Here is a 22,885-nt window from a genome sequence, read left to right on the forward strand (position 1 = left end):
GATACTATTAGAGTAAAAAAATAACTTAAAATCAAAATAATGTATATCAAACAGAGATTTTGTCTTTAAAATCACTGTCTGTTTTTCAGATGCATATCAGTATCACATCTTTCGCTCCTTCACATCTGAACTTTAGTGAAGTGATATATAGCCTATTGTTTTGATTTTAAATACTTTCCACATCCTTGACGGCACTATGGAATACCATTACGTCAACTGCAGACGTTTGTAGTCAAAAAAAGCAGACTTCAAGAACTGGTCAACTAAACCACTGACTATTTTCCTATCAGAAACTGCTTCGTAGGTCTATATAGATAAATCAATTCACTCTAGAGCATGTGCTACTCTTTCTAGGCAAAATCATTGTCTGACTGAAAAACATTTTTTAAATGTATGGCATCATCAACACGGAAACGAAACAGTTAAAATATGGAAACTTCATATTTTTAATATCCGTGTATTTTCAACTGGATCCGAGACGTCTACATATTTTCCGTAATGTATGTGACGATATTAGTGACGTCATTGTATCGTTCTTTCGCAGAATAATAATTGCCTTCTTTAAGAGTCGCACAAAATTCCCGCCGCTGAAAATGTACATATCTGTCGATACCAATCTATAAATGAGGTAATTTCAGTAAATATGATTATGTGCTGACGGCTTTAGTTGCTTTCAAATTTTACCAGAGTCAAAGCATTCTTCATTTTAACGAAATGTTTATAAATATTCATTTTTCGTAGTCGGCATCTCTTTTAAACGACTTGAAAAAAAATATTGAACAGTCTTAAACTCTTTTGCATTGCAGTAGATAAAACGCAGTGTTTTGTTTTTATTATGTTATGTTTGTGAAATAATACAAATGGATATAAGTTCAAACATTTTTTATTTCTTATCGTAAATCTGCTTCCGCGAGAAGTCTAAGAAAATACATGTTGCTGTTATAGATGAAACACTGTACCATTATGTTATATTCCAAAAACAGTGAGTGCACATTTATGATAAAATCATTTTGCATTTTTTTTTTAAATATTGTATATAAATATAAAGGTAACATCACTTCTACGGGTCTTATCTTTTTCATTATTATAGATATTGGCAGACATTGTTTGTCATTATACTAAATTAATGTCGAGTTTTCACTAATGCGATATAAACAATGCATGAGATTGTATGAAAAATGGAATCTAACACACCTAATTGTGTTGTTATCTATGTATGAATTATAATAATGATTTTACAAAGTTAACACTTAAATAAAAACACAAGATTTGCTATAGGAAAAAGAAATTAAGGATGCTTTAAACATAGATGTATCGTTAAACTATTGAATGTATCGAATATCTGAATTGTAGGGACAGGAAATAACTTCGGTGTTATTCAAAATATTCTGAAAACTGACATAAGAACTAATTAACTCCAGTCCCGAAACCACTTTCCGAAGAAAGAATATATATAGTGTAATTACTTTGCAAGCACCACGTGACCGTTCAGGTACATTTCTCTCCAATGCTTAGCGATATACACATTATGGAGCGCTCAGTATTCTACTTGAACGCTGAATGTAAATTAAATCATTAATCCTATATACAGAGAATGTCATCCAGATAGGAGACGATGAATTATTAATAAATTTGCCAATAAGGCTCATTCAAGTACGTGAATTAAAAAAGTTCCTAACGAGTTTTTAATCTGATAATTACGCTGGTGCCAGAAGCTAAATATCTTAATTAGTTCTGCATGCTGATTACTCAATATGCTACCATTTGGTGTTTACGTTGCTATTTATTTCACGCAACAAATTACACAGCATAATCACTAAACCAGTAAGCATACAACATTTCCTGAAAATGTAAAAGATAAGTGACTTGCCTTACAGTCTTCTTACTGTAAATTCTTCATTATTTGTTCATTTGCTGTGTTGGACTTCTACATGGAATATTTAGGTACTAGTTAATGTTACCCCGCTTATTCTCACGATCAGAGAGAATTGACGGGTCGAGGAACTATCCCATACGTAACTTGAAATATAATGGACACATACAAAACGTAATTGAAAGCCGGGTTCACATCGTAATCAATATGTTATATAATTCTAACTTTATCAGAACAGAACAGAACAGAAGTTTATTTACAGAAAGACTTGAACATTAAACGTTCATCGTCATATATATACATTACAAACATGCATGATTATAGCGGAAGGTTAAAATATATATTTTATGGAAATAATATGAACACAAATATACACATACAATAAATCTGAATACTGATATGTTTTATGTAATTTATTCATTTACTGATATTTTGTTAATTAATTCTATTAATTAAGACGGTTTTTGTATAATTTCGTGTACCAGTTCATTCTTTAAAAAAATACTTATAATTTAACTCAACATATAATAGGATCTGTTAATAAAAAACATGAGAGGTAAAAAATCATTCTTAAATCCTGTATGATGAGATTAGTCATACATAGTGACTTCAACTATATTTTATCTTTGTCAAGCAATCACCGGTGCATAACACATATCAGCAACGAGATTTTCCATAATACATTATTATAGGTCGATATCTTTCAACTTGCGCACCCCCTTGACCCTGAATTTTCATTTGATTAGTTCAGACCTATCGATAGGTAATTTTTTAACGGTAATTTTAATGCACGTGCTTTACCTGAAATTACGTAGCATAAAATGATGAGATTTTCAGCATAAGTAGCATTATGGAAATCTTCAGTATTTCTATAGTGCATATTATTTGAAAGGGAGCCAACTCCGTCGTCCTTGCCTACCAATTAACGATTATCCAACCTTCCCCGTCACTTTGGACATTTCTTGAAAACAGGTACATTTTCGTCCTTAAATTTTGTACATCTTTCATCAAAATTCATAGGAAAGGAAAAGTTTATTTGTAAAAATCATATTGCATTGTTAAACATGAATATCTATGTCACATTTTCATCGTACTTCAATTACGGATTAGTTGAAGATTTTTCAGTAATTTGATGGATTTTCTTGCATTTATACATCGTCTGTGTAACGCTAAAAAAATGGCCGAATTTAATTTCAAGTTTATCTACAATTCTTTAATTTTTACTGAGATCTTATATAAATATTGTTTATTGATGCGAATCCTATTTTAATTCTTTATTTTGCCATTATTAAATGCATTTATTTGCGGTAAAGAGCCTGGAGTCGATATGACCCAGTTTATATGTGTTTCATGGAAGTCGTGTTATGTATACAGCTTAGATCTGATCTACACAGCTGATCGCATATAACGACGTTTAACTGAAGTTCGGCATACTTTTGTAGATGAGTCCAACTAATTTTTTCGTGATCCAGGAAATATTGAGATAATTAGATTTTCTATTATTTTGACTATATGGATGCTAAATATATAGATCTATATATCCATAATATTATACCCTGTTTGGTGGGCTTTAGAATATTTGTGTTTGCCTAATGGCTTTTTGTCATATTTGTAATGTGGGCTTTGTCTGGCCATTGTACCAAATTGGTGCCAGTCAAAAAATTTTGACTGCGTTTATATGTTTGTATATATACTTCCGATTTTCATTCCGGGGATACAAACATATAATATATGAATTGTTTCCGATTATCCGGAATGATCACAATATTGTTGACTTGCCATTATGCCTTGCTGGCGTGCAGTCAAATGTTTATATACAGGCTTTGTCTGGCCATGATCACAATAATGTTGACTTGCCATTATGCTTTGCTGGCGTGCAGTCAAATGTTTATATACCGGCTTTGTGTGCCGGCAATTATATGTATATATTATATGATATTACAAAATTTACATATATATTATTTATTACATTGTTCGGATTGATTCTTGCAATATTGATATGTCATTATTCCAATTTTTTAGTGTAACGTTGGCTTTCTAATTACGATATTCATTAAATTTCCCAATTTCTACGGACTAGTAGACTTTACAACACGTAGACTTTACAACACGTACCCTTGTTTTTTACCGCATTTATTAATTTGCAGATTATATTAATTTGTATAATTTCAATTTTATTTTTCAATTTTCAAGAATGTTCCCTATAATGATTTATATTTATTTCCAGTATGTACGATAGGTATATAATAGTTGAACTATATTTGCCACTTAACCTCTCCCCCACCCCTTCCCCCAACCTCCTCAAAGAAATTAGTATATTAGAATTTTAATTTTCCTTTCATGTTGATTGACATCATGCCCCGAGCGAGACGTGGTCGTGGGAGAGCACTCCGAAATCAAGTTCAGTATATGCGCCAGAGGCCAGATGCCCAGGTGGAGCACCAGATACCACCCGTACCTTTGCCAGTTCCAAAGATGCAGCCACCACCACCACTTCCACAGCAACCACCACAAATTCCACCACTTCCACAGCAACCACCACAAATTCCTCCAGACCTGAATCTACCTCCACAACATCTCCCACATCACAACATGTTACCTCATCTGCAAGACGGACCTCAACCACCTCATCTGAATCTACATGACCTCCCCCAACAGCCGGAACCAGATGACATGCAGCCTGCACTTCAAGCCATTCCACCACAGATGCCGCCATTGCCTCAGCCTGGTAATGTTTTTAACTCTGTTTGTAACGATATATCGTTACATGTTTCAAATCAATTAAAGCAAAAAATATGGAATGGTGAATATATCAATTTAGCTTTGTTATCGTTCAAACAGCCCGAGCCGGAACAAGAAATCATTCCGTTAACTAATGGTCTTCTTGGATTCAAACCAAAAACAAGTAACGAAAAAGTCGATTCCATTGAAAAATGGACTGATTTATTTCTGATATATTTTAACATATATATTGATCGTCATCCTACCCAGTCTAAGTCTTTACTGCATTATATGCATACAATACGTTTAGCCGCAAAAAGGCATTCAACAGGCTGGGTCTCTTACGACCAACAGTTCCGCATCCGCAAAGCTAGTAATCCGGCCTCAGATTGGGCCACCATTGATGCGGAACTGTGGTTGTTATGCATGGTTTCGCCACCGTCCGATCAGCCCGCTTTTATTTCTGCCAAACCTTGCTATGACTTTAATTATAAAGGATTTTGTACAAAAGCTAACTGTCGTTACCAACATAAATGTCAAAAATGTAACGCTCAGCATCCATCTGTTTCCTGTGCCAAATTAGTCAATTTTGCTAATTTCAGAGGAAGATCTCCAGGGCCAAGACGGCGATTCATTTCTCCGCAAAATCTATGGGCATTAGGCCATACTCCGGTCAAAACTGACATATTAAAAATATATTTGGATTTATATACAAATCAAGAAGATGCAATTTACTTATATAATGGTTTCAAATCAGGATTTCATCTTCATTATTCTGGCCCACGGATCCCTATTTTTTCCAAAAATTTAACATCTGTTAATAATCACCCAGAAGTATTGAAAGACAAACTTCAAACTGAGGTTGATCTAGACCGTATTTTAGGCCCCTTTTCTAAAAAACCATTATCCAACCTGAGAATTAATCCAGTTGGCCTAGTGCCAAAGAAAACTGGAGGTTGGCGTCTAATTTCTAACCTCTCTTATCCGGTAGGTTTTTCTGTAAATGATTTCATTGACCCTGAAATTTGTTCAGTACAGTACTCAAAATTTGATAATGCCATAGAAATTATACAGCGTTTAGGAAAATCTGCCCTTATGGCAAAAAAGGATATTAAATCAGCTTTCAATCTTTGCCCCGTGTACCCAGGTGATTTTGATCTTTTAGGTATTTATTTTGATAATAAGTACTATATACAAAAAAATGTTACCGCAAGGAGCTTCCATTTCCTGTTCAATTTTCGAAAAGTTCGCAACTTTCATTCAGTGGTCCGTATCAAAAGAGGCAAACTCAAAAAACATTGACCATTTTTTGGATGATTTCTTTTTCGCTTCAGTGAATAACAGCAATAACTGTCAAAAACTTTTAGATACTTTCGATTTCATCTGTCAGGATATGGGTGTACCTGTAAATGATGAAAAAACCGAAGGTCCAACCACAAAAATGGTATATTTAGGACTAGAAATCGACACAATTAAAGGAATAATAAAAATTCCGAAAGACAAAATTGAGACAGCTAAGATTTTATTGACAGAAGCCTTTCATTCTAAAAAAATAACACTTAAAAAACTACAGTCCCTTGTTGGTCTTTTAAATTTTTTCGCTAAAGCTATTCCATCAGGAAGGGCTTTCAACTGTAGGTTTTATGAGGCTATGTCTCGTGTTAAAAAACCTTTTCATTTAGTTAGAATATCTCTGGGAATGAAAGAAGACTTAAAAGTCTGGCTTATTTTTATTGATCAGTTCAATGGACATACCATATTCAGTGACCTTCAGTGGTTTTCCAGTGATACATTGGAATTATTTACAGACGCAGCAGGTTCAAGATCTTTAGGTTGTGGGGCATATTTTCAAGGAAGCTGGTTATATTTTCAGTGGCCATCTCATTGGGATGATAATATCTTTAAAGATATCACTTACTTAGAATTGATCCCTATTATCTTAGCATTTTTCACATGGGGGACTCATTTACAAGGGAAGAAAATAACACTGAGGTCAGACAATAATTCAGTGGTAGATATTATTAACAAAAAATCATCCCGAAATAATAGAGTAATGTGTTTGATCCGTCAGTTAACTCTATCTCTCCTTTTGAACAATATACAGGTTAAAGCTGTACACATATCTGGTAAAGTTAATCAAATATCTGATGCTATAAGTCGATTTCAGTGGACCCGCCTATGGAGCCTTCTTCCGGACCAGGCATCCAGAATTCCTACGCAAATCCCAGAAACATTTCTACATCTTTTCAACCTGAAATAAACATTCTCATCCAGGCTTCTCTTTCGGAAAATACCCACAAAGTCTACAATAGCGGCAAAGCTTCATTTGAACATTTTAGATCAAATATGTTATATGAACGAATTTGGCCTCCGCCTTTACATCACATCGTTGAATACATAGCTTTTATGTCCCAGAATAATTACTCGTTTAAAACTGTCAATTGTCATATTGCGGCAATCAGTTACTACAATAAAATTAATAGTTTTACCGATCAAACTGAATCATTTATTGTTAAGCGTATGCTTACTGGTCTGACTAGGCTTCAAAGGCATAAAGACAATAGATTACCTATTACCCTTCCTATGCTTTCGCAAAAAATTTTGCCAAATTTAATTCATGTATGTTCATCTCGTTATGAAGCGTGCTTGTTTTCAGTTGCATATTCACTAGCATTTAGTGCTTTATTAAGAGTAAGTGAAATATCGTTACCAAACAAATCAACTAACAATTATGCCCTACAATTCAATGATGTTAAAGTAACGTCTTCAAATGTGAGACTGTTACTTCGCGGTTCAAAAACTGATCAACTAGGTAAGGGTGCCGAAATTGTCATTCAGTTTTCACAAAGAAACAAATTTCTTCATGATGCCTTACAAAGTTATTTATTATGCAGACCACTCTTTCAAGGATTATTTCTTTGCCATTTCGATGGCTCCCCTGTTACATCCTACCAGTTTAATCAGGTCCTTAAAAAAGTTTTAATGTTTTCGGGAATGCCGACCACTTACTTCAAATCACACAGCTTTCGAATTGGCGGAGCAACATATTTGCATAGTTTAGGCCGATCGGATGATGAAATCAAAGCTTTAGGTCGTTGGAAATCAAATGCATACAAAAGTTATATACGTTTAAACATTCCAGACATGAGTATTAGTATTTAATCTATTCATTATAAAAGTCAATAAGACTCTTTTTAGATCACTTCAAAGTCTGGGTGACTGGCTCCTCATTGATCAGAGATGCATTTTGGAGGTCTCAGCACAGACCGGACGGTGTACATTTAGGCTTAGAGTGTGTAGGCGGCTCCATTCTTTGGGATTTCCAGCCCGGAATGAAAATCGAACACATTTGTCTCAGGTTAAACGGCTTAATTACAACTCCCCATCCTTTGCCAAATATTATTGTTATCCACTGCGCTGGAAACGATATTGGCCAGACAAGTTTATCTTATATTGTTAGGTATTTAAAAACCTTATTTCATGATCTTGTTTCCAATTACCCTGGAATATTATTTGTTTGGTCGGCCATTTTACCTCGTATCGCTTATCGAAACGAAACATCTCATTATAAGCTTGAGAAGGCCCGAAAAAGAATTAATAGTTGCATAGGTACTTACCTTATGAGACAAGGCGGGGCTTATATTCAGTATCCTGATATCATTGAAAATTCCCCAGAATTATTTAGAGACGGCACTCATCTGTCAGACATAGGAAATGACATTTTCCTTAATATTTTACAAGGTGCTCTATTCCATTTTGCAACGACACCTAATAGGTTTTTTCCTTAAAATTCCTGGTATTTCGTCTGTCAAATTGGCATTTTTTGTTTGTGGCTTCATCTTTGACAACGTTCTGTTCCGCATATATCTTGGGGATTTATGGCGGGTCACGAACATAAATGGTTATGGACTCATTTCTGTTCGCGCCTTGGCATTTGCCAGCACGTTGTCTGTTTTTCAATTCATAGTAGATGTGAATAACATATTATACTTCCGATATCCGGAGTGTAATGTTTCCGAATTTCCGGAGCAAACAATTATATCAATACATTATTTCCGATAATTCCGGAATAAATATTCATATTGCATAATATTTCCGATTTTCCGGAATTTATACAAACTGCAAATGTTTTCTATATTACTTCCGATTTTTCCGGATTTCTTATATGTCATTATTTCCGATTGTCCGGAATGACAAACTATTTTACAATTCTTTCATGTTGTAAAAAGCCATGAACAATCAATGCCAAAACATTAAGATTTACATATATCAATTAATAAATTGTTTTTAACTGATCGAAAGCTTAATGTTTTTTATGTGCTATCTCCCTTTTCTGATAAGTAGCATTATGGAAATCTTCAGTATTTCTATAGTGCATATTATTTGAAAGGGAGCCAACTCCGTCGTCCTTGCCTACCAATTAACGATTATCCAACCTTCCCCCGTCACTTTGGACATTTCTTGAAAACAGGTACATTTTCGTCCTTAAATTTTGTACATCTTTCATCAAAATTCATAGGAAAGGAAAAGTTTATTTGTAAACCCACCCACCCTCTCCTTGTATCATATACTTCTTTCTGCTGCTGTTTTATATCTATTTTCAGCTTTCATTCTGACGATATGTACATGAAGCAAAAAACTTGATACACTCTCAACGTCATGGCTATTTGGACAACTTGTGCTGATCCTGTTTCATACTGGACACTTAAAGACATTCAGTGTGGTTACAGACTGGAATTTTTCTATAATTTTATTTCAGTGTTAAATTGAAACTGGGATATTAACTCTAAATAACTGGCATTTGCCAGCACGTTGTCTGTTTTTCAATTCATAGTAGATGTGAATAACATATTATACTTCCGATATCCGGAGTGTAATGTTTCCGAATTTCCGGAGCAAACAATTATATCAATACATTATTTCCGATAATTCCGGAATAAATATTCATATTGCATAATATTTCCGATTTTCCGGAATTTATACAAACTGCAAATGTTTTCTATATTACTTCCGATTTTTCCGGATTTCTTATATGTCATTATTTCCGATTGTCCGGAATGACAAACTATTTTACAATTCTTTCATGTTGTAAAAAGCCATGAACAATCAATGCCAAAACATTAAGATTTACATATATCAATTAATAAATTGTTTTTAACTGATCGAAAGCTTAATGTTTTTTATGTGCTATCTCCCTTTTCTGATAATTATACTTTATCGTTGTCGTTGTTCTGAAAAGTACTGCACTGCACACTTATCGCCTGCAGTTCTGACGCGGAGGATTATTTGGGAGCCAATGTAAATGCATTTTAATTCTTGATATAAAAATATTCAAGAATTATTTTTTATATCAAAATATTTTTTTGATATTAAGAAATGCTTTTTTTCCCGCTTTGAAAATCATTTATTTATATCAGAACATCTATTTATTTCTTGACATCAAAATTAACTTGTTGACATCAGGAAACACAAACTCAGTTTTAGATAAAAAAAGAAAAAAAAGAAACGTAATTATTATATAATAGAAGATCGTATATCGATATCAGATATAACTGACTTTCATTTTCAGAAAATCATTTATCTATATCTGGAAATCGTTTATTTTTGTTTGTTTTTTTTTGATATGAGAAATATTTGTTTTTTTTTTGTTTAAATTTATTACAGTATACGATACATTTAAGCCTAATTGTTGGTATAATTTTATAAGTATTTATGAATGTTATATTACAACTGTTCATCCTCTATCATTAACAATACTATTTGTTGAATAATCATATTAATTTGTTTAAAACAATCATGTTAACGTGACATTACATTATAATAATATGTTGTTTATTTTGCATGACGATGAACCATGTACAGGTCTTTAATAAAACTCTGATCTGCTCTATATTGAACTATGAAACAACTATGATTTTGAACTCCAGGTTTTCAAATTTATCCCAACGTGGCACTTTAGCGGGATGGGCGCATTCAGAGTACAAATGAGCCGTGCCATGGGAAAACCAACATAGTGGCTTTGCGACCAGCATGGATCCAGACCAGCCTGCGCATCCGCGCAGTCTGGTCAGGATCCATGCTGTTCGCTAACAGTTTCTCCAATTCCAATAGGCTTTAAAAGCGAACAGCATGGAGCCTGACCAGACTGCGCGGATGCGCAGGCTGGTCTTGATCCATGCTGGTCGCAAAGCCACTATGTTGGTTTTCTCATGGCACGGCTCAAATAATGAATTAGAGCCATCTCTAAAGGCTATCCATACCCCCACTAAAAGCATTGTTTGAAAAGTTTGAATACTCATTGTATCCTTTAAAATAATACTCACTGTACTTTTTACATTCAATGTGGCAGATTAAGTTATATGGAATTCCTTTCAGTGGATTAATTGTCTTGAATTTTGAAATATTAAATAACGTGTAAAGTTAGAAAGGGATAACAAAAACTGAGTCATACATATTTTATAAAGATTCAAGATAAAATTATGTTGTGTTTTTTTCAGTTATTGACATGCATATATAAAGTAACTTTGGGACCTTGTACATGTACTTGTCATATGACTCTTTAAACCTGTTTTGAGGATCAGTGTAATACCTTCATTAGTTTAAGAGGCTTTTTCCAGAAAGCAGTAAGTTTGCTACATTTAATTATAAGTAAAAAGGGGAAATAATTTTGTCAAAATAAAAGGTAGAGTAACGGAACTTGATAAATAAACAAACACTATGATATCAAAGGTCCGTACGAAGTTTCAGTCAAATGCATGAGCAGCTCTTACAATGGGGGGGGGGGGGGGGGGGGGGGGGGTCGCAGTTAGGTGTCTGCGCAAAATGTTTTTTGATTTTCTCTATATTTTATGACAATATACCTACATGTATTAAGCTTCATTCACAAGTGTTACTGTTATCAGTTTTGACTTACTTTTATAGAAATTCACATTTAAAGTGGGTGGGGTAATTTGACATGTAACCAGCCAGGAACACAATCTCCGCCGCGTTTTTAAAAATGGTTTCAAACTTTTTACCTGGAACTTTCGTGATAAAATAAGTATGCAATGGACATTTACACAACATGTTGCGTTTTAAAATTGTTCTGACTACTTTTTTCAACACAGAGCCACAAAGTGGCCTAATCAAATTTACTGATTTTCAATGGACGAACTTCAACCAAAATCTAAAAACATTTTTTATTAGTTGAGATATTTAGGTGATTATTTTCAGAAGATATTGTAGCTAAATAAACATTAAAATGACAATATATCAGTACACTCTGATATAATATTGGAAGAGTGGTACACTCTCAAACTAGGTAAAAGTGGGTGGGTGTAAATAAACATGCGAGCTAAAACATTCGAAGCAACACAACTATAGGAATAATAATTTTGCAGTTCAAGAAATGGCCTCAGATTATCTACTTCTGTCTTAATTATGCCGTATGAGTGGGTGGGGCATATAGATTTGGTTTTGTCCGTGCATCCGTGTGTCTGAGCGTCCGTCCGTCGCCCGAAGTTCTTGACGCACCTAGCTCAAAAGTATTTGATATAAATTGATGAAAAATTGCATGAGTTTTTATCGTGAAACGTACTTGCGTACCTTTTATTTTTTGTCTGGCTCCGCCCCTTCTTTCCAGAATTATGGCCCCTGACATAGTCAAAAACACATATTTTCACCTTGTGACACCCTACTCAGAAAGTATTTGATATAGAATGTGTCTGTAGGACACATGGTGTGTCGCCCACTGGTACATTGCACAAATAAGGGGCATAATTCAATGATTCATGTTTGCAGTTTTAAGGGGATATAGCCTCAACAAATATTTTTATACAAAGATTCATCATTCTAGGCCATATACCTGTTGACTATGAGCACCACAAACAAAACATCCACTAGTTTGGATATTTTAATGGGCAATAACTCTGTAATAAGCGCTAAGGTTCTCAACAAGAATGCCAGATGTGCAAGGTCACATCATAATCAAGACTCATGCAGTGCTTCATGAATTTACATCAAACTTTCTGAGCTAGGCACGTCATTAGGTAAAATGTGCATTTTGAACCATTTCAGAGGCCATAACTCTGGAAATAGGAGCCAGACGACAAATAGGAGTTCCACAAGTTCATATCATGATAAAGACTCATGCATGGTTTCATCAATTTATATAGTAATACTTTCTGAGCTAGGCGCACAACAAGGTGAACATGTGCATTTTGACTATTATCAGGGGCCATAACTCTAGAAATAGGGGCGGAGTCAGGCGAAAAATAGGAGATGCTCAAGTTCATATCACAATAATGATTCATGCAAGGTTTCATCAATTTATGAAATACTTTTGCGCTATCCACATCACAACGTGAAAATGTGCATTTTTGACTATTTCAGGGGCCAAAAACTCTGGAAAAAGAATGTAGAGACCGTAGAAAAATAAAAGGTGCGCAAGTTCATATCATGGTTAAGATTCATACAAGGTTTCATCAATCTATATCAAATACTTTCTGAGCTAGGCGTGTCACAAGGTGAAAATATGTGTTTTTGACTATGTCAGGGGCCATAATTCTGGAAAGAAGGGGCGTAGCGAGACAAAAAATAAAAGGTACGCAAGTACATATCACGATAAAAACTTATGCAATTTTTCATCAATTTATATCAAATACTTTTAACCTAGGTACGTCAAGAATTTCGGGCGACGGACGGACGTTCAGACACACGGATGCACGGACAAGACCAAATCTATATGCCCCACCACTCATACGGGCATAATTAAGATAGAAGTAGATAATCTGAGGCAATTTCTTGAACTGCAAAATTATTATTCCTATAGTTGTGTTGCTTCGAATGTTTAGCTTCGCATGTTTATTTACCCCACCCACTTTTACCTAGTTTGAGAGTGTACCACTTTTCCAATATTAATCAGAGTGTACTGATATATTGTCATTTTAATGTTTATTTAGCTTACAATATCTTCTGAAAATAACACCTAAATATCTCAACTAATAAAAACTGTTTTTGATTTTTGGTGAAGTTCGTCCATTGAAAATCAGTAAATTTGATTAGGCCACTTTGTGGCTCTGTGTTGAAAAAAGTAGTCAAGACAATTTAAAACGCAACATGTTGTGTAAATGTCCACTGCATACTAATTTTATCACGAAAGTTTCAGGTAAAAAGTTTGAACCATTTTTAAAAACGCGGCGGAGATTGTGTTCCTGGCTGGTTACATGTCAAATTATCCCACCCACTTTAAATGTGAATTTCTATAAAAGTAAGTCAAAACTGATAACAGTAACACTTGTGAATGAAACTTAATACATGTAGGTATATTGTCATAAAATATAGAAAAAGTCAAAAAACATTTTGCGCAGACACCTAACTGCGCCCCCCCCCCCCCCCTCTTTACATTTTATCCATTTTTAAAGTAAAGAAGGATCACAGTTATTTCAAAACAAAAACCAGAGTAACGGGACCTGGCATTGTGAACTTGACTTATGATCCTTTCAACCTGTTTCGAAATCTCAATGAAATACTTTCATTTGTTTAAGAGATGTTCAAAGAATACATTTTTATTAAAGTAAAAAAGGGGAATAGCTTTGTCAAAACAAGAGCTGTGCGTAAGACAGCGCGCTCGACTTTTCCCAGTGCTTGACTCTGAATTAGAACTTTGCCAGTAAAAACTTTAACAAAAATTTATCGGTTAAAAAGGGGCATAACTCTGTCAACATTCAAATCAGAGTTATAGACATTGTTTCTCCTGGTGTAGACTTTAATAGTAAATAACTGTTTTAAGTTTCAAGTCAATAGCTTTGATAGTAACAGAGATATTTGACTTAATCAAAAACTTTAACCAAAAATTCTAAGTTAAAAAGGTGCATAACTCTGTCAAAATTCAAATCAGAGTTATGGGGATTGTTTCTCCTGGTGTAGACTTTGATAGTAAATAACTATTTTTATAGTAACAGAGATATTTGATGTTATCAGAAACTTCAACCAAAAAAGTCCAAGTTAAAAAGGGGCATAACTCTGTCAAAATTCAAAACAGAGTTATGGGGATTATAACTTCTGGGGAAGACTTTGATGGTAAATAACTATTTAAAGTTTCAAGTCAAAAGCTTTGATAGTAACAGAGATATTCGACTTTATCAATAACTTTAACCAAAAATTCTAAGTCAAGGAGGGGCATTACTCCATCAAAATTCAAATCAGGCTTATGGGGATTGTTTCTTCTGGTGTAGACTTTGATAGTAAATAACTATAAGTTTCAAGTCAATAGCTTTGATAGTAACAGAGATATTCGACTTTATCAATAACTTTAACCAAAAATTCTAAGTCAAGAAGGGGCATAACTCCATCAAAATTCAAATCAGAGTTATGGGGATTGTTTCTTCTGGTGTAGACTTTGATAGTAAATAACTATTTTAAGTTTCAAGTCAATAGCTTTGATAGTAACAGAGATATTTGACATATCAAAAACTTTAACCAACGGCGACGCCGACGCCGACGCCGGGGCGAGTGCAATAGCTCTACCTTTTCTTCGAAAAGTCGAAATAAAAACAGAGTTATAGAAGTTTGTGTGTAAAGTTTCATTATGATCTTAAATGTTTGTGTGAAATTTAAATTTAATGCATGAATAAATTTCAGTAAATATTGAAAGAAATGTCAATTTTGGTAAAAAAATCAGATGAAAAGGGCGAGTAATTTTGTTAAAACAAAAAGTCAGAGCTATAGAACTTGTATGTGAACTTGTCATACGATTGTCAAATATGTTGTAAGTTACAACACGATATCTGTACTAGTTCTCTTGGTTTGGACGGGACGGGACAAAGTGATTCCTATATAGCCCATACCCACGTCCACCCTTAAACAAAGTTTGGTGTTGGTATAAATACAAATGAATGAGCATGATAATACAGAGATTGTACTCAATAGTATAGTGGCACCAAGCCTCGCAGTCAGACATAATGTAGTGGCGATTCTACGACGGGAATTCAGAAAATTTTGAGACCAATGCGCCCTTGTAACACCTTTTTCGAGTCTATGAGGCGGCCAACTCACCACTTAAGCATTTAACGGGAACACGTTATCACTAAACTACAGAGATAGTTAGAAGTCAATGACTTTTACAAAATTCATATTACATGTAGTCTATAAGTAGTAAGTTACTTAAATCATAATTTACTTATGAATGTGGTAGTTATAAAATTATTATTTTTTTTTTGTAAAAAGACAAAAAACTACCCAGCTAACCCAAGGGTAACGGATGCAGTGTAACAAGTCGTTCCAATGGTAACGGATGCAGTGTAACAAGTCGTTCCAAGGGTAACGGATGCAGTGTAACAACCCGTTTGCTGAACTTTAGAGAGTTTAACCCATTAACGAGAGACGGACGAGCTAGGATCGAACAAACACAGACAGTATACCTCTATACAAATAACAACAAACGAATCACACATTCATATCAATGTCTGAAGTCGTATATGTACACATCAACATCTTGATTAATAAAATATTGTAGAATTATTAACATATTTAATGTAGAGACTTATACAAAAATCTCTTTTTGTTCATCGGAAGCAGCACGTCTTATAGAATAAAAATTAATGAGTGAACACCGTTTGTCAACCTTAGTCCTACCATGGTATTTTCAATGCAAAGAAAAAGTAATAACAGTTGTTAACATTATATAATGAAACTTTAAATATTTGATAAAACAATCTATATTGTCCGTGGTAATGTGATTTTAATCTAGTTATTTCTTCCTTACCGGATGCTACCTAGTCACAGTTCCACACTTGAGATCGCACTCGATATCTATGTGTTTGTTAAACTGATATATATTCAGTAGGAACTCTCTACAATTTGCATGATAACAAATGTTACAGCACAATTTTGGCGTTTCTGCACTATATATTTAGCTCAATAGTTATCAAAGTTCTATTTATTGATATTGTATTATGCAGCACTTTCAAGCCAACAGAAATGCAAATGATAAAAAGTTCACTCCCTTATCTTAATTTCTGATGCATGCTCTTTATTAATCGAGGTTCCTTTGAAAATTATTAGTGTACTGAAAGTTTCCACATGTTCAAATAACAGCGACCACATAATCGAAACATTTAGTTCAATAGCCATGATTCGAGGGTTACGAAACTTTTTTATGGTAAACATGCGAAGTATCTGAAACGTATTTTAAAAGAAGTAACTAGAATGGCTCTACAAAGAGCCCGCAGACGTCTCACTTAGTGTCCAGAGGAACACTTGGGATCTTTCCCCACAATCCTTAAACCTGAAAGTCAACATACAATCTAAATTTGTGTCAGTGTCAGTAAACCCTCCCGTATTGTTAAACTCAAGACTGTACTAGTAATAAAAATATACTAAAAACTGAGACTAATGCAATTTGACTGGTATTTCAGAATCTTGCAAAATATTACAATTATCTGGCAACACGTCTTATATTTTTTGAAAGGACAGATTTTCACAAAAAAAAAAACCAAACCCCCCCCCCCCCCCCCCCAAAAAAAAAACAACAAAAAACAACAGTGAAAACCAGTGACTTGAGCACACCGTTGGCGGAATAAAAGCGCAGTCTATTAATTTTGCTTAATTATGAAAGGCATGCTACTTCGCCATAGTTCAGACGCTATATGGAGGAAATTGTAAGACAGGAAATAGCTGAGGCGTAAATATAAGTATACAGTGAACCTGATATAAGAACTAATCAACTTCGGAATCCCGCAAGCACTATCCGTGCAGAAAACATCTGTCTAATTACCTTCAACATGTTGAAACCACCAAGTTAATTGGGTTCAGTTTTTTCAATACCTAGTGATATACGGATGTACGAGGGACGTCCTAATAAATCGTAGACTAGGAATAAATCATTTTCATTGACGTCCAGTTGCAATTATTTTACACAAATGTATATAATGTCTATTTCCTAGAAATTATAAATGTTTTTTAACAGAAAATGATTTTGCAGCTTTCATTGAGATCCGATTAATGTGAGCGGCGCAACCTATATAATTTGTGATTCGTCTGAAAACTGTAATAACCACATCTATATTGCCAATATTTTCACTAACCGTTTATATATACGTAACTGTATTTTATTCTAACGTCGGGCTGCGAAATTTCAAATAATAGGCAACATTAGTTGTTGAACAGTTTTCGTTTTATGCATACACGTGTTCAAACACATTATGTAAACTTGGCGACGCCGGAAGATGGTGCGGCGCTGCGGACAGTCGTCAGATTGTTTGTAGAATGATGAATATCTTTTCCATATACTTTTGAAGAAGTTTAAACATGTTGAGAGGCGTGAAAATGTTTCGCGGATACAAGTTTGAAAGTGGCATAGCAGATTTTCTACGAGATATTCAGAATTTGCATCCAAAAGCGACCGGAAATCTGCAATGATTGTTCCTTCTGTTTTAGAATTGGTAAGTCACACTTGACCGAGCAAACTGTTGTAATTACAAGCTAGCCAATCAAACTCCGTGACCTTAGAAATAACCTCTGACGTTAAAATTATTCTTTCCTAATTGAGGGGACTCTCTAGCTGATCGCGCTCCGCGGATTACATATCACTAAACCTAAGGATGAAAAAGTGGCGTTGTTGAAACATGCCAAACATCTTATTTATCACAAAGGTTAACATACATAGTTACCTTCGAATGCATGGACAATATGTAAAACAAACCACATTGCGATCCTCTCATTGTGCGCAACAAATTCACTCTTCGAATGACCGGATGTCACATTCACGAGATTTGGGAAAGATACTTCTAAATTATAGCCATGAATTACTTGATCAAAGCGAATATATATGTCAATAAGGTAAAATGGTCTTGTCTTTGCGTCCAGTCCTGGGGTTCCACACACTGAAGACCATATTTAAAACAGAAATTGCAACCAAAATGGTACAAGATGATCATTATATATTCATATAGATGTGCTCTAGAAGGAACTTTTGCTATACATTAACTGATAGAAAATTGATTTTTCAGTAAACTGTAATACACCTGTTTGCAACTTTTATGACTGACAAAAATATCATTTAAATGTTTGTATTATAATTATAGAATGATAAATAATGTTTATTTATATCTGACAAATTGATAAAATATTGTAATAAAACAATCTTCAAAAAATAAAGTAAAATGGTAAGCAATTGGTAATGTATTAAGAACATTTTATTACGCAAGACCATCTTAATTATGCGTAAGCAAAAGGTAATTGATCAAATCTGTTCAGATAAACAATCTGGCAGAAAATCGATTTTACAGTATACTGTAACACACTTAAACTGTTAAACTGACGCGTTTCATGTATGGTCATAATATCATAATTTAATTTATAATCGCTTTAACTGATAAAAAGCTATACAAAAAAAAAATACATTACTAAAATTTACAAAAGTTTAACCTAAGATGACACAGAATACATTTATACTTGAAAGCTGAGCATTCAACTACTGAAATTTTATGCAGATTTAGAATTTTAGTACGTTTGGTCGGGACTGTTTTTAAGTAACACAATTTTGGGTCGTTTAGGTTGAACGGTTTGAACCAACATAATTTGGGTACGTTTTGAGAACGTTAAAATTAATGCAACAGTGCAAATGATATTCTGTTGCTATTGTTTCGTATGCAAATACGCTGATCACTGTTTCCAGAAGAGCAAATAAAAAGAAGAGGAAATACATAGACTAAATTACAAATGGAGCGAGCAGACATTAAAGTGCTACAATTGAAACGTTTTTTGCTTTATAAATGTTGTGTAGGAGTAAAATAAAAAGATAATTAAATCTCGCTGTAGACAATTAAACTACAGTATTCATGTAATATAACATTGTTTAATGTCTTTGTCTTCAATGAATGTTGATATTGTATTGAGATTCTGCAAATATTTCAACCATTAAACCGACAAGTCAATGTTTTAATCAATAACACTTCACAGAAAAAGTGAATATAAACAATCAGTATAACGATGAAATACACATCAATATTATCACAAGGGCATTAAGTGCAATTGCAGACGTTAATACACTCTGTAGATGTAATTTACAAGACGATCAGGCTATTGATGTCTAAAGTTCATTTAAGTTCATTCCATTTAACAACTTGTAACAACGTTTGCCATAAGTTTAAGAACACAAAATAATTAAAGCAATCTATGGAAACGAAAATGTCACTAACATGTAATTATCTATAATTTTGTTTACATCCCTGTCATGTGATGCTGTTTCAAGAATGTTTCAAGTGTTAGTTCTGTTTTGGTGATTCAAGTACATGCATGCGTTTTGTTTGTGACACTGGTACAAGTAATGCCTTGTGGTGCCGTTTCAAGTAATGCCTTGTGGAGCTGTTACAAGTAATGACTTGTGGTGCTGTTACAAGTAATGCCTTGTGGTGCTGTTTCAAGTAATGCCTTGTGGAGCTGTTTCAAGTAATGCCTTGTAGTGCTGTTTCAATTAATGCCTTGTGGTGCTGTTTCAAGTAGCGTCTTCCGGCGCTGCTTCAGTTATTGTCTTGTGGTACCATTTCAATTTTGTCTTTTGCCGCTGTATAAATATATTTTTCGGCGCTGCTTTGGGTATTGTTTTGCGCTGCTGTTTCAAGTCTGGTCTTGCGGTTGTGCTTAAAGTATTGCTTTGCAGTTTTTCTTGAAGTATTTTGTGATGATGCTTCAGGTATTGTGGGTCGGTGAAGTTTCAAGTAAAGTCTGCGGTGCTGCTTCAAGCATTTATTGTAAAGTTGTTTCAAAAAATGTCTTATGATGTTGTTTCAATTATTTACTTTGTTTGGAGTTTTAGTTTTGTTGTGTTGATTACAGATTTTGGTTTGTTTTATTGTTAAAAGTATAGCCCTGTTTCAATTAATTCTTGCAATGCTGTTTTAAAGGGCAAGGAATGCCTGACAATACGTTATTTGTATATAAAAGCCAGCCTTAAGCCTTTCATAACGCTGAAATAATTTTTAAAAGTGGACTACTGTTGAAAAAGTTATGACAGTTCGAAATTTAAGAAAATAGCTGATCATGGAGGCAGCCATTTTAGTGCTTACACACTGCTGAATTCTTTATTTAGGAAATAACTTAAATATGCCATTTTGTTTTTGTTACCATGTAAACAAAATGGCCGCCATTTTGATCAAATATTTAGATGCTCATAACTTTCTCATTTTAGGCCGATTTTGAAAATTCTTTCACTTCTTTAAATGATTTAAGAAATTCTAACAGATACAATTAACACAGGAACAACATTGCCTTTCCCTTTAACTATTTATTGTGAATGCTGTTTAAAGTTTTTCTTTTGATGCTGTTTCAAAAATGGTGTCTTGATGATGTTTTAAGTCTTTGCGTTGTGTTATTTCAAGTATTTCTTGCAGAGCTGTTTCAAGCATTTCTTACGATATTGTTTTAAGTATTTCACGTGGTGCTGTATCAAGTGATCTCTAGCGGTGTTACTTCAAGTATTTATTGTGACGCTGTTCCAAGTATTGTCTAGTAATGCTGTTTTAACAATTTCTAAAGCCCGCCCGCTTAGCTCAGTAGGTAAGAGTGTTGGTCTACTGATCGCGGGGTCGTGAGTTCGATCCTCGGGCGGGGCGTATGTTCTCCGTGACTATTTGATAAACGACATTGTGTCTGATATCATTAGTCCTCCACCTCTGATTCATGTGGGGAAGTTGGCAGTTACTTGCGGAGAACAGGTTTGTACTGGTACAGAATCCAGGAACACTGGTTAGTTTAACTGCCCGCCGTTACAAGACTGAAATACTGTTGAAAAACGGCGTTAAACCCAAAACAAACAAACATTTTTCTTATGATGCTGTCTCAGGTTTATCTTGCGATGCTGTTTTAAATATCAATTGTGATGCCCTTTCAAATTCGTCTTGCGGCGCTGTTTCAAGTATTGTCTTGCGGCGATATATTAAGTATTGTCTTCCGGTGAAGTTTCCAAGTATTGGCTTGCAGCGATGTTTCAAGTATTGTCTTGCAGCGCTATTCAAGTATTGTATTGTGGCGCTTTTTGAACTATTGCCTTGCAGTGAAGATTTAAGTATTGTATTGTGGCGCTTTTTCAAGTACTGTCTTGCAGTTATATTTCAATAATTGTCTTGCACCGTTCAAGTATTGTCTTGTGGCGCGTTTTCAAATATTGTCTTGTAGTTATGTGTCAAGTATTGCCTTGCAGTTATGTTTTAAGTATTTCTTGTGGAGCTGTTTCAAGTATTGGCATGCAGTTATGTGTCAACTATTTTCTTGCAGTTATGTTTTAAGTGTTGTCTTGTGGTGCTTTTTCAAGTGTTGTCTCGCAGTTATGTTTTAAGTGTTGTCTTGTGGCGCTGTTTTAAGTGTAGTCTTGCGGCGCTGTTTCATGTATTGTCTTGTGGTGCTGTTTCAAGTGTTGTCTAGCGGCGCTGTTCCAAATATTGTCTTGTAGTGCTGCTTAATGTTTTGACTTTTGACGAAGTTTCAAATACTGTCTTGTAGTGCTGTTTCCAATATTTGTCCTGTATTTTATGGTGCATGTCAGGCAGTACTGATTCAAGTATTTGTAATGTGATGTTGTTAAAAATCTAAACATTATTATAACAGTTTCAGTTTGACCGTGTCTGTTCATGATAGGCAATAGAAAGTGCTACACCCCACACGTCCCCTAGCACCGGCTTAAACATTTCACGTGCCGTGTTTTCAGCCTGAATTCACAGGGTAAACTGCAAAGAGCCGTCATGTCATCTACACGCTTTTTGGATTGCTTGCTTTCATGACAATACTTATTTCTTTGGTGCTGTTCAAAAATACAATTTCAAGTGATTGAAAGAGATTTACTAAGTATTCGAACACCGATGATCCATGAACTGTATACTATATCACGAAATCTTGTTTGAATAATCTAGCATTTCTATATTTACAGGAAGCCATAGAATTATTGTAATATCAGTAGAAGAGTGAAAGTTTGTTACTTCACGATAGCTCAGTACTTCCTGTGTAATACACATATACAACGTAAGTCACCTCAGTCTTTTTTAATACAACGACAAAATCAGGAGACACAGCAACATGAAATTTACAATACTGTTGGTAAATTTTATGATATTTGTTTCAATGGCGCGGCAACATTTAATAGAATTTAGCATTGCGATTTCTTATAATTGTCTCTTGACAATTGATGCGTTTATCTTATACTGGTTTTCAAAGTTAAAAGTGTAATAATGAGATGTTTTACTTTGTTCCTAAATCTAATTTCCTCTATAGACATATCGTATTCCGAATTTGAATACTGCGGCGACTTCGAAACCGAAT

General features: G+C 34.3%; 2 protein-coding genes across 3 annotated transcripts in view; one reads left to right on the plus strand and one right to left on the minus strand.

Annotated features, from left to right (window-relative positions):
- LOC123566576 (uncharacterized) overlaps nt 1-22,885 on the minus strand; it is a 322,257-nt gene that overhangs the window by 250,864 nt on the left and 48,508 nt on the right. The gene's annotated exons all lie outside the window — the stretch shown is intronic.
- Nucleotides 2,720-9,756, plus strand: LOC123536155 (bromodomain-containing protein 4-like). 2 transcript variants are annotated; one of them, XM_045319057.2, is made up of 2 exons: nt 2,720-4,601; nt 5,197-9,756. In XM_045319057.2, the coding sequence occupies exons 1-2, from the start codon at nt 4,214-4,216 to the stop codon at nt 5,253-5,255; spliced, it is 447 nt and encodes a 148-aa protein (XP_045174992.2). In that variant the 5' UTR covers nt 2,720-4,213; the 3' UTR covers nt 5,256-9,756. The 2 variants fall into 2 exon arrangements, with proteins under 2 accessions (XP_045174992.2, XP_053405702.1); XM_053549727.1 differs by having other exon boundaries at nt 2,737-4,601.

The sequence above is a fragment of the Mercenaria mercenaria genome, chromosome 8, assembly GCF_021730395.1.
Source record: "Mercenaria mercenaria strain notata chromosome 8, MADL_Memer_1, whole genome shotgun sequence".
Taxonomy (NCBI): domain Eukaryota; kingdom Metazoa; phylum Mollusca; class Bivalvia; order Venerida; family Veneridae; genus Mercenaria; species Mercenaria mercenaria.

What these genes read in the sequence shown, in the direction of transcription:
- LOC123536155 (XM_053549727.1), top strand. Translation starts at nt 5,796, where the DNA reads ATGTTACCGCAAGGAGCTTCCATTTCCTGTTCAATTTTCGAAAAGTTC.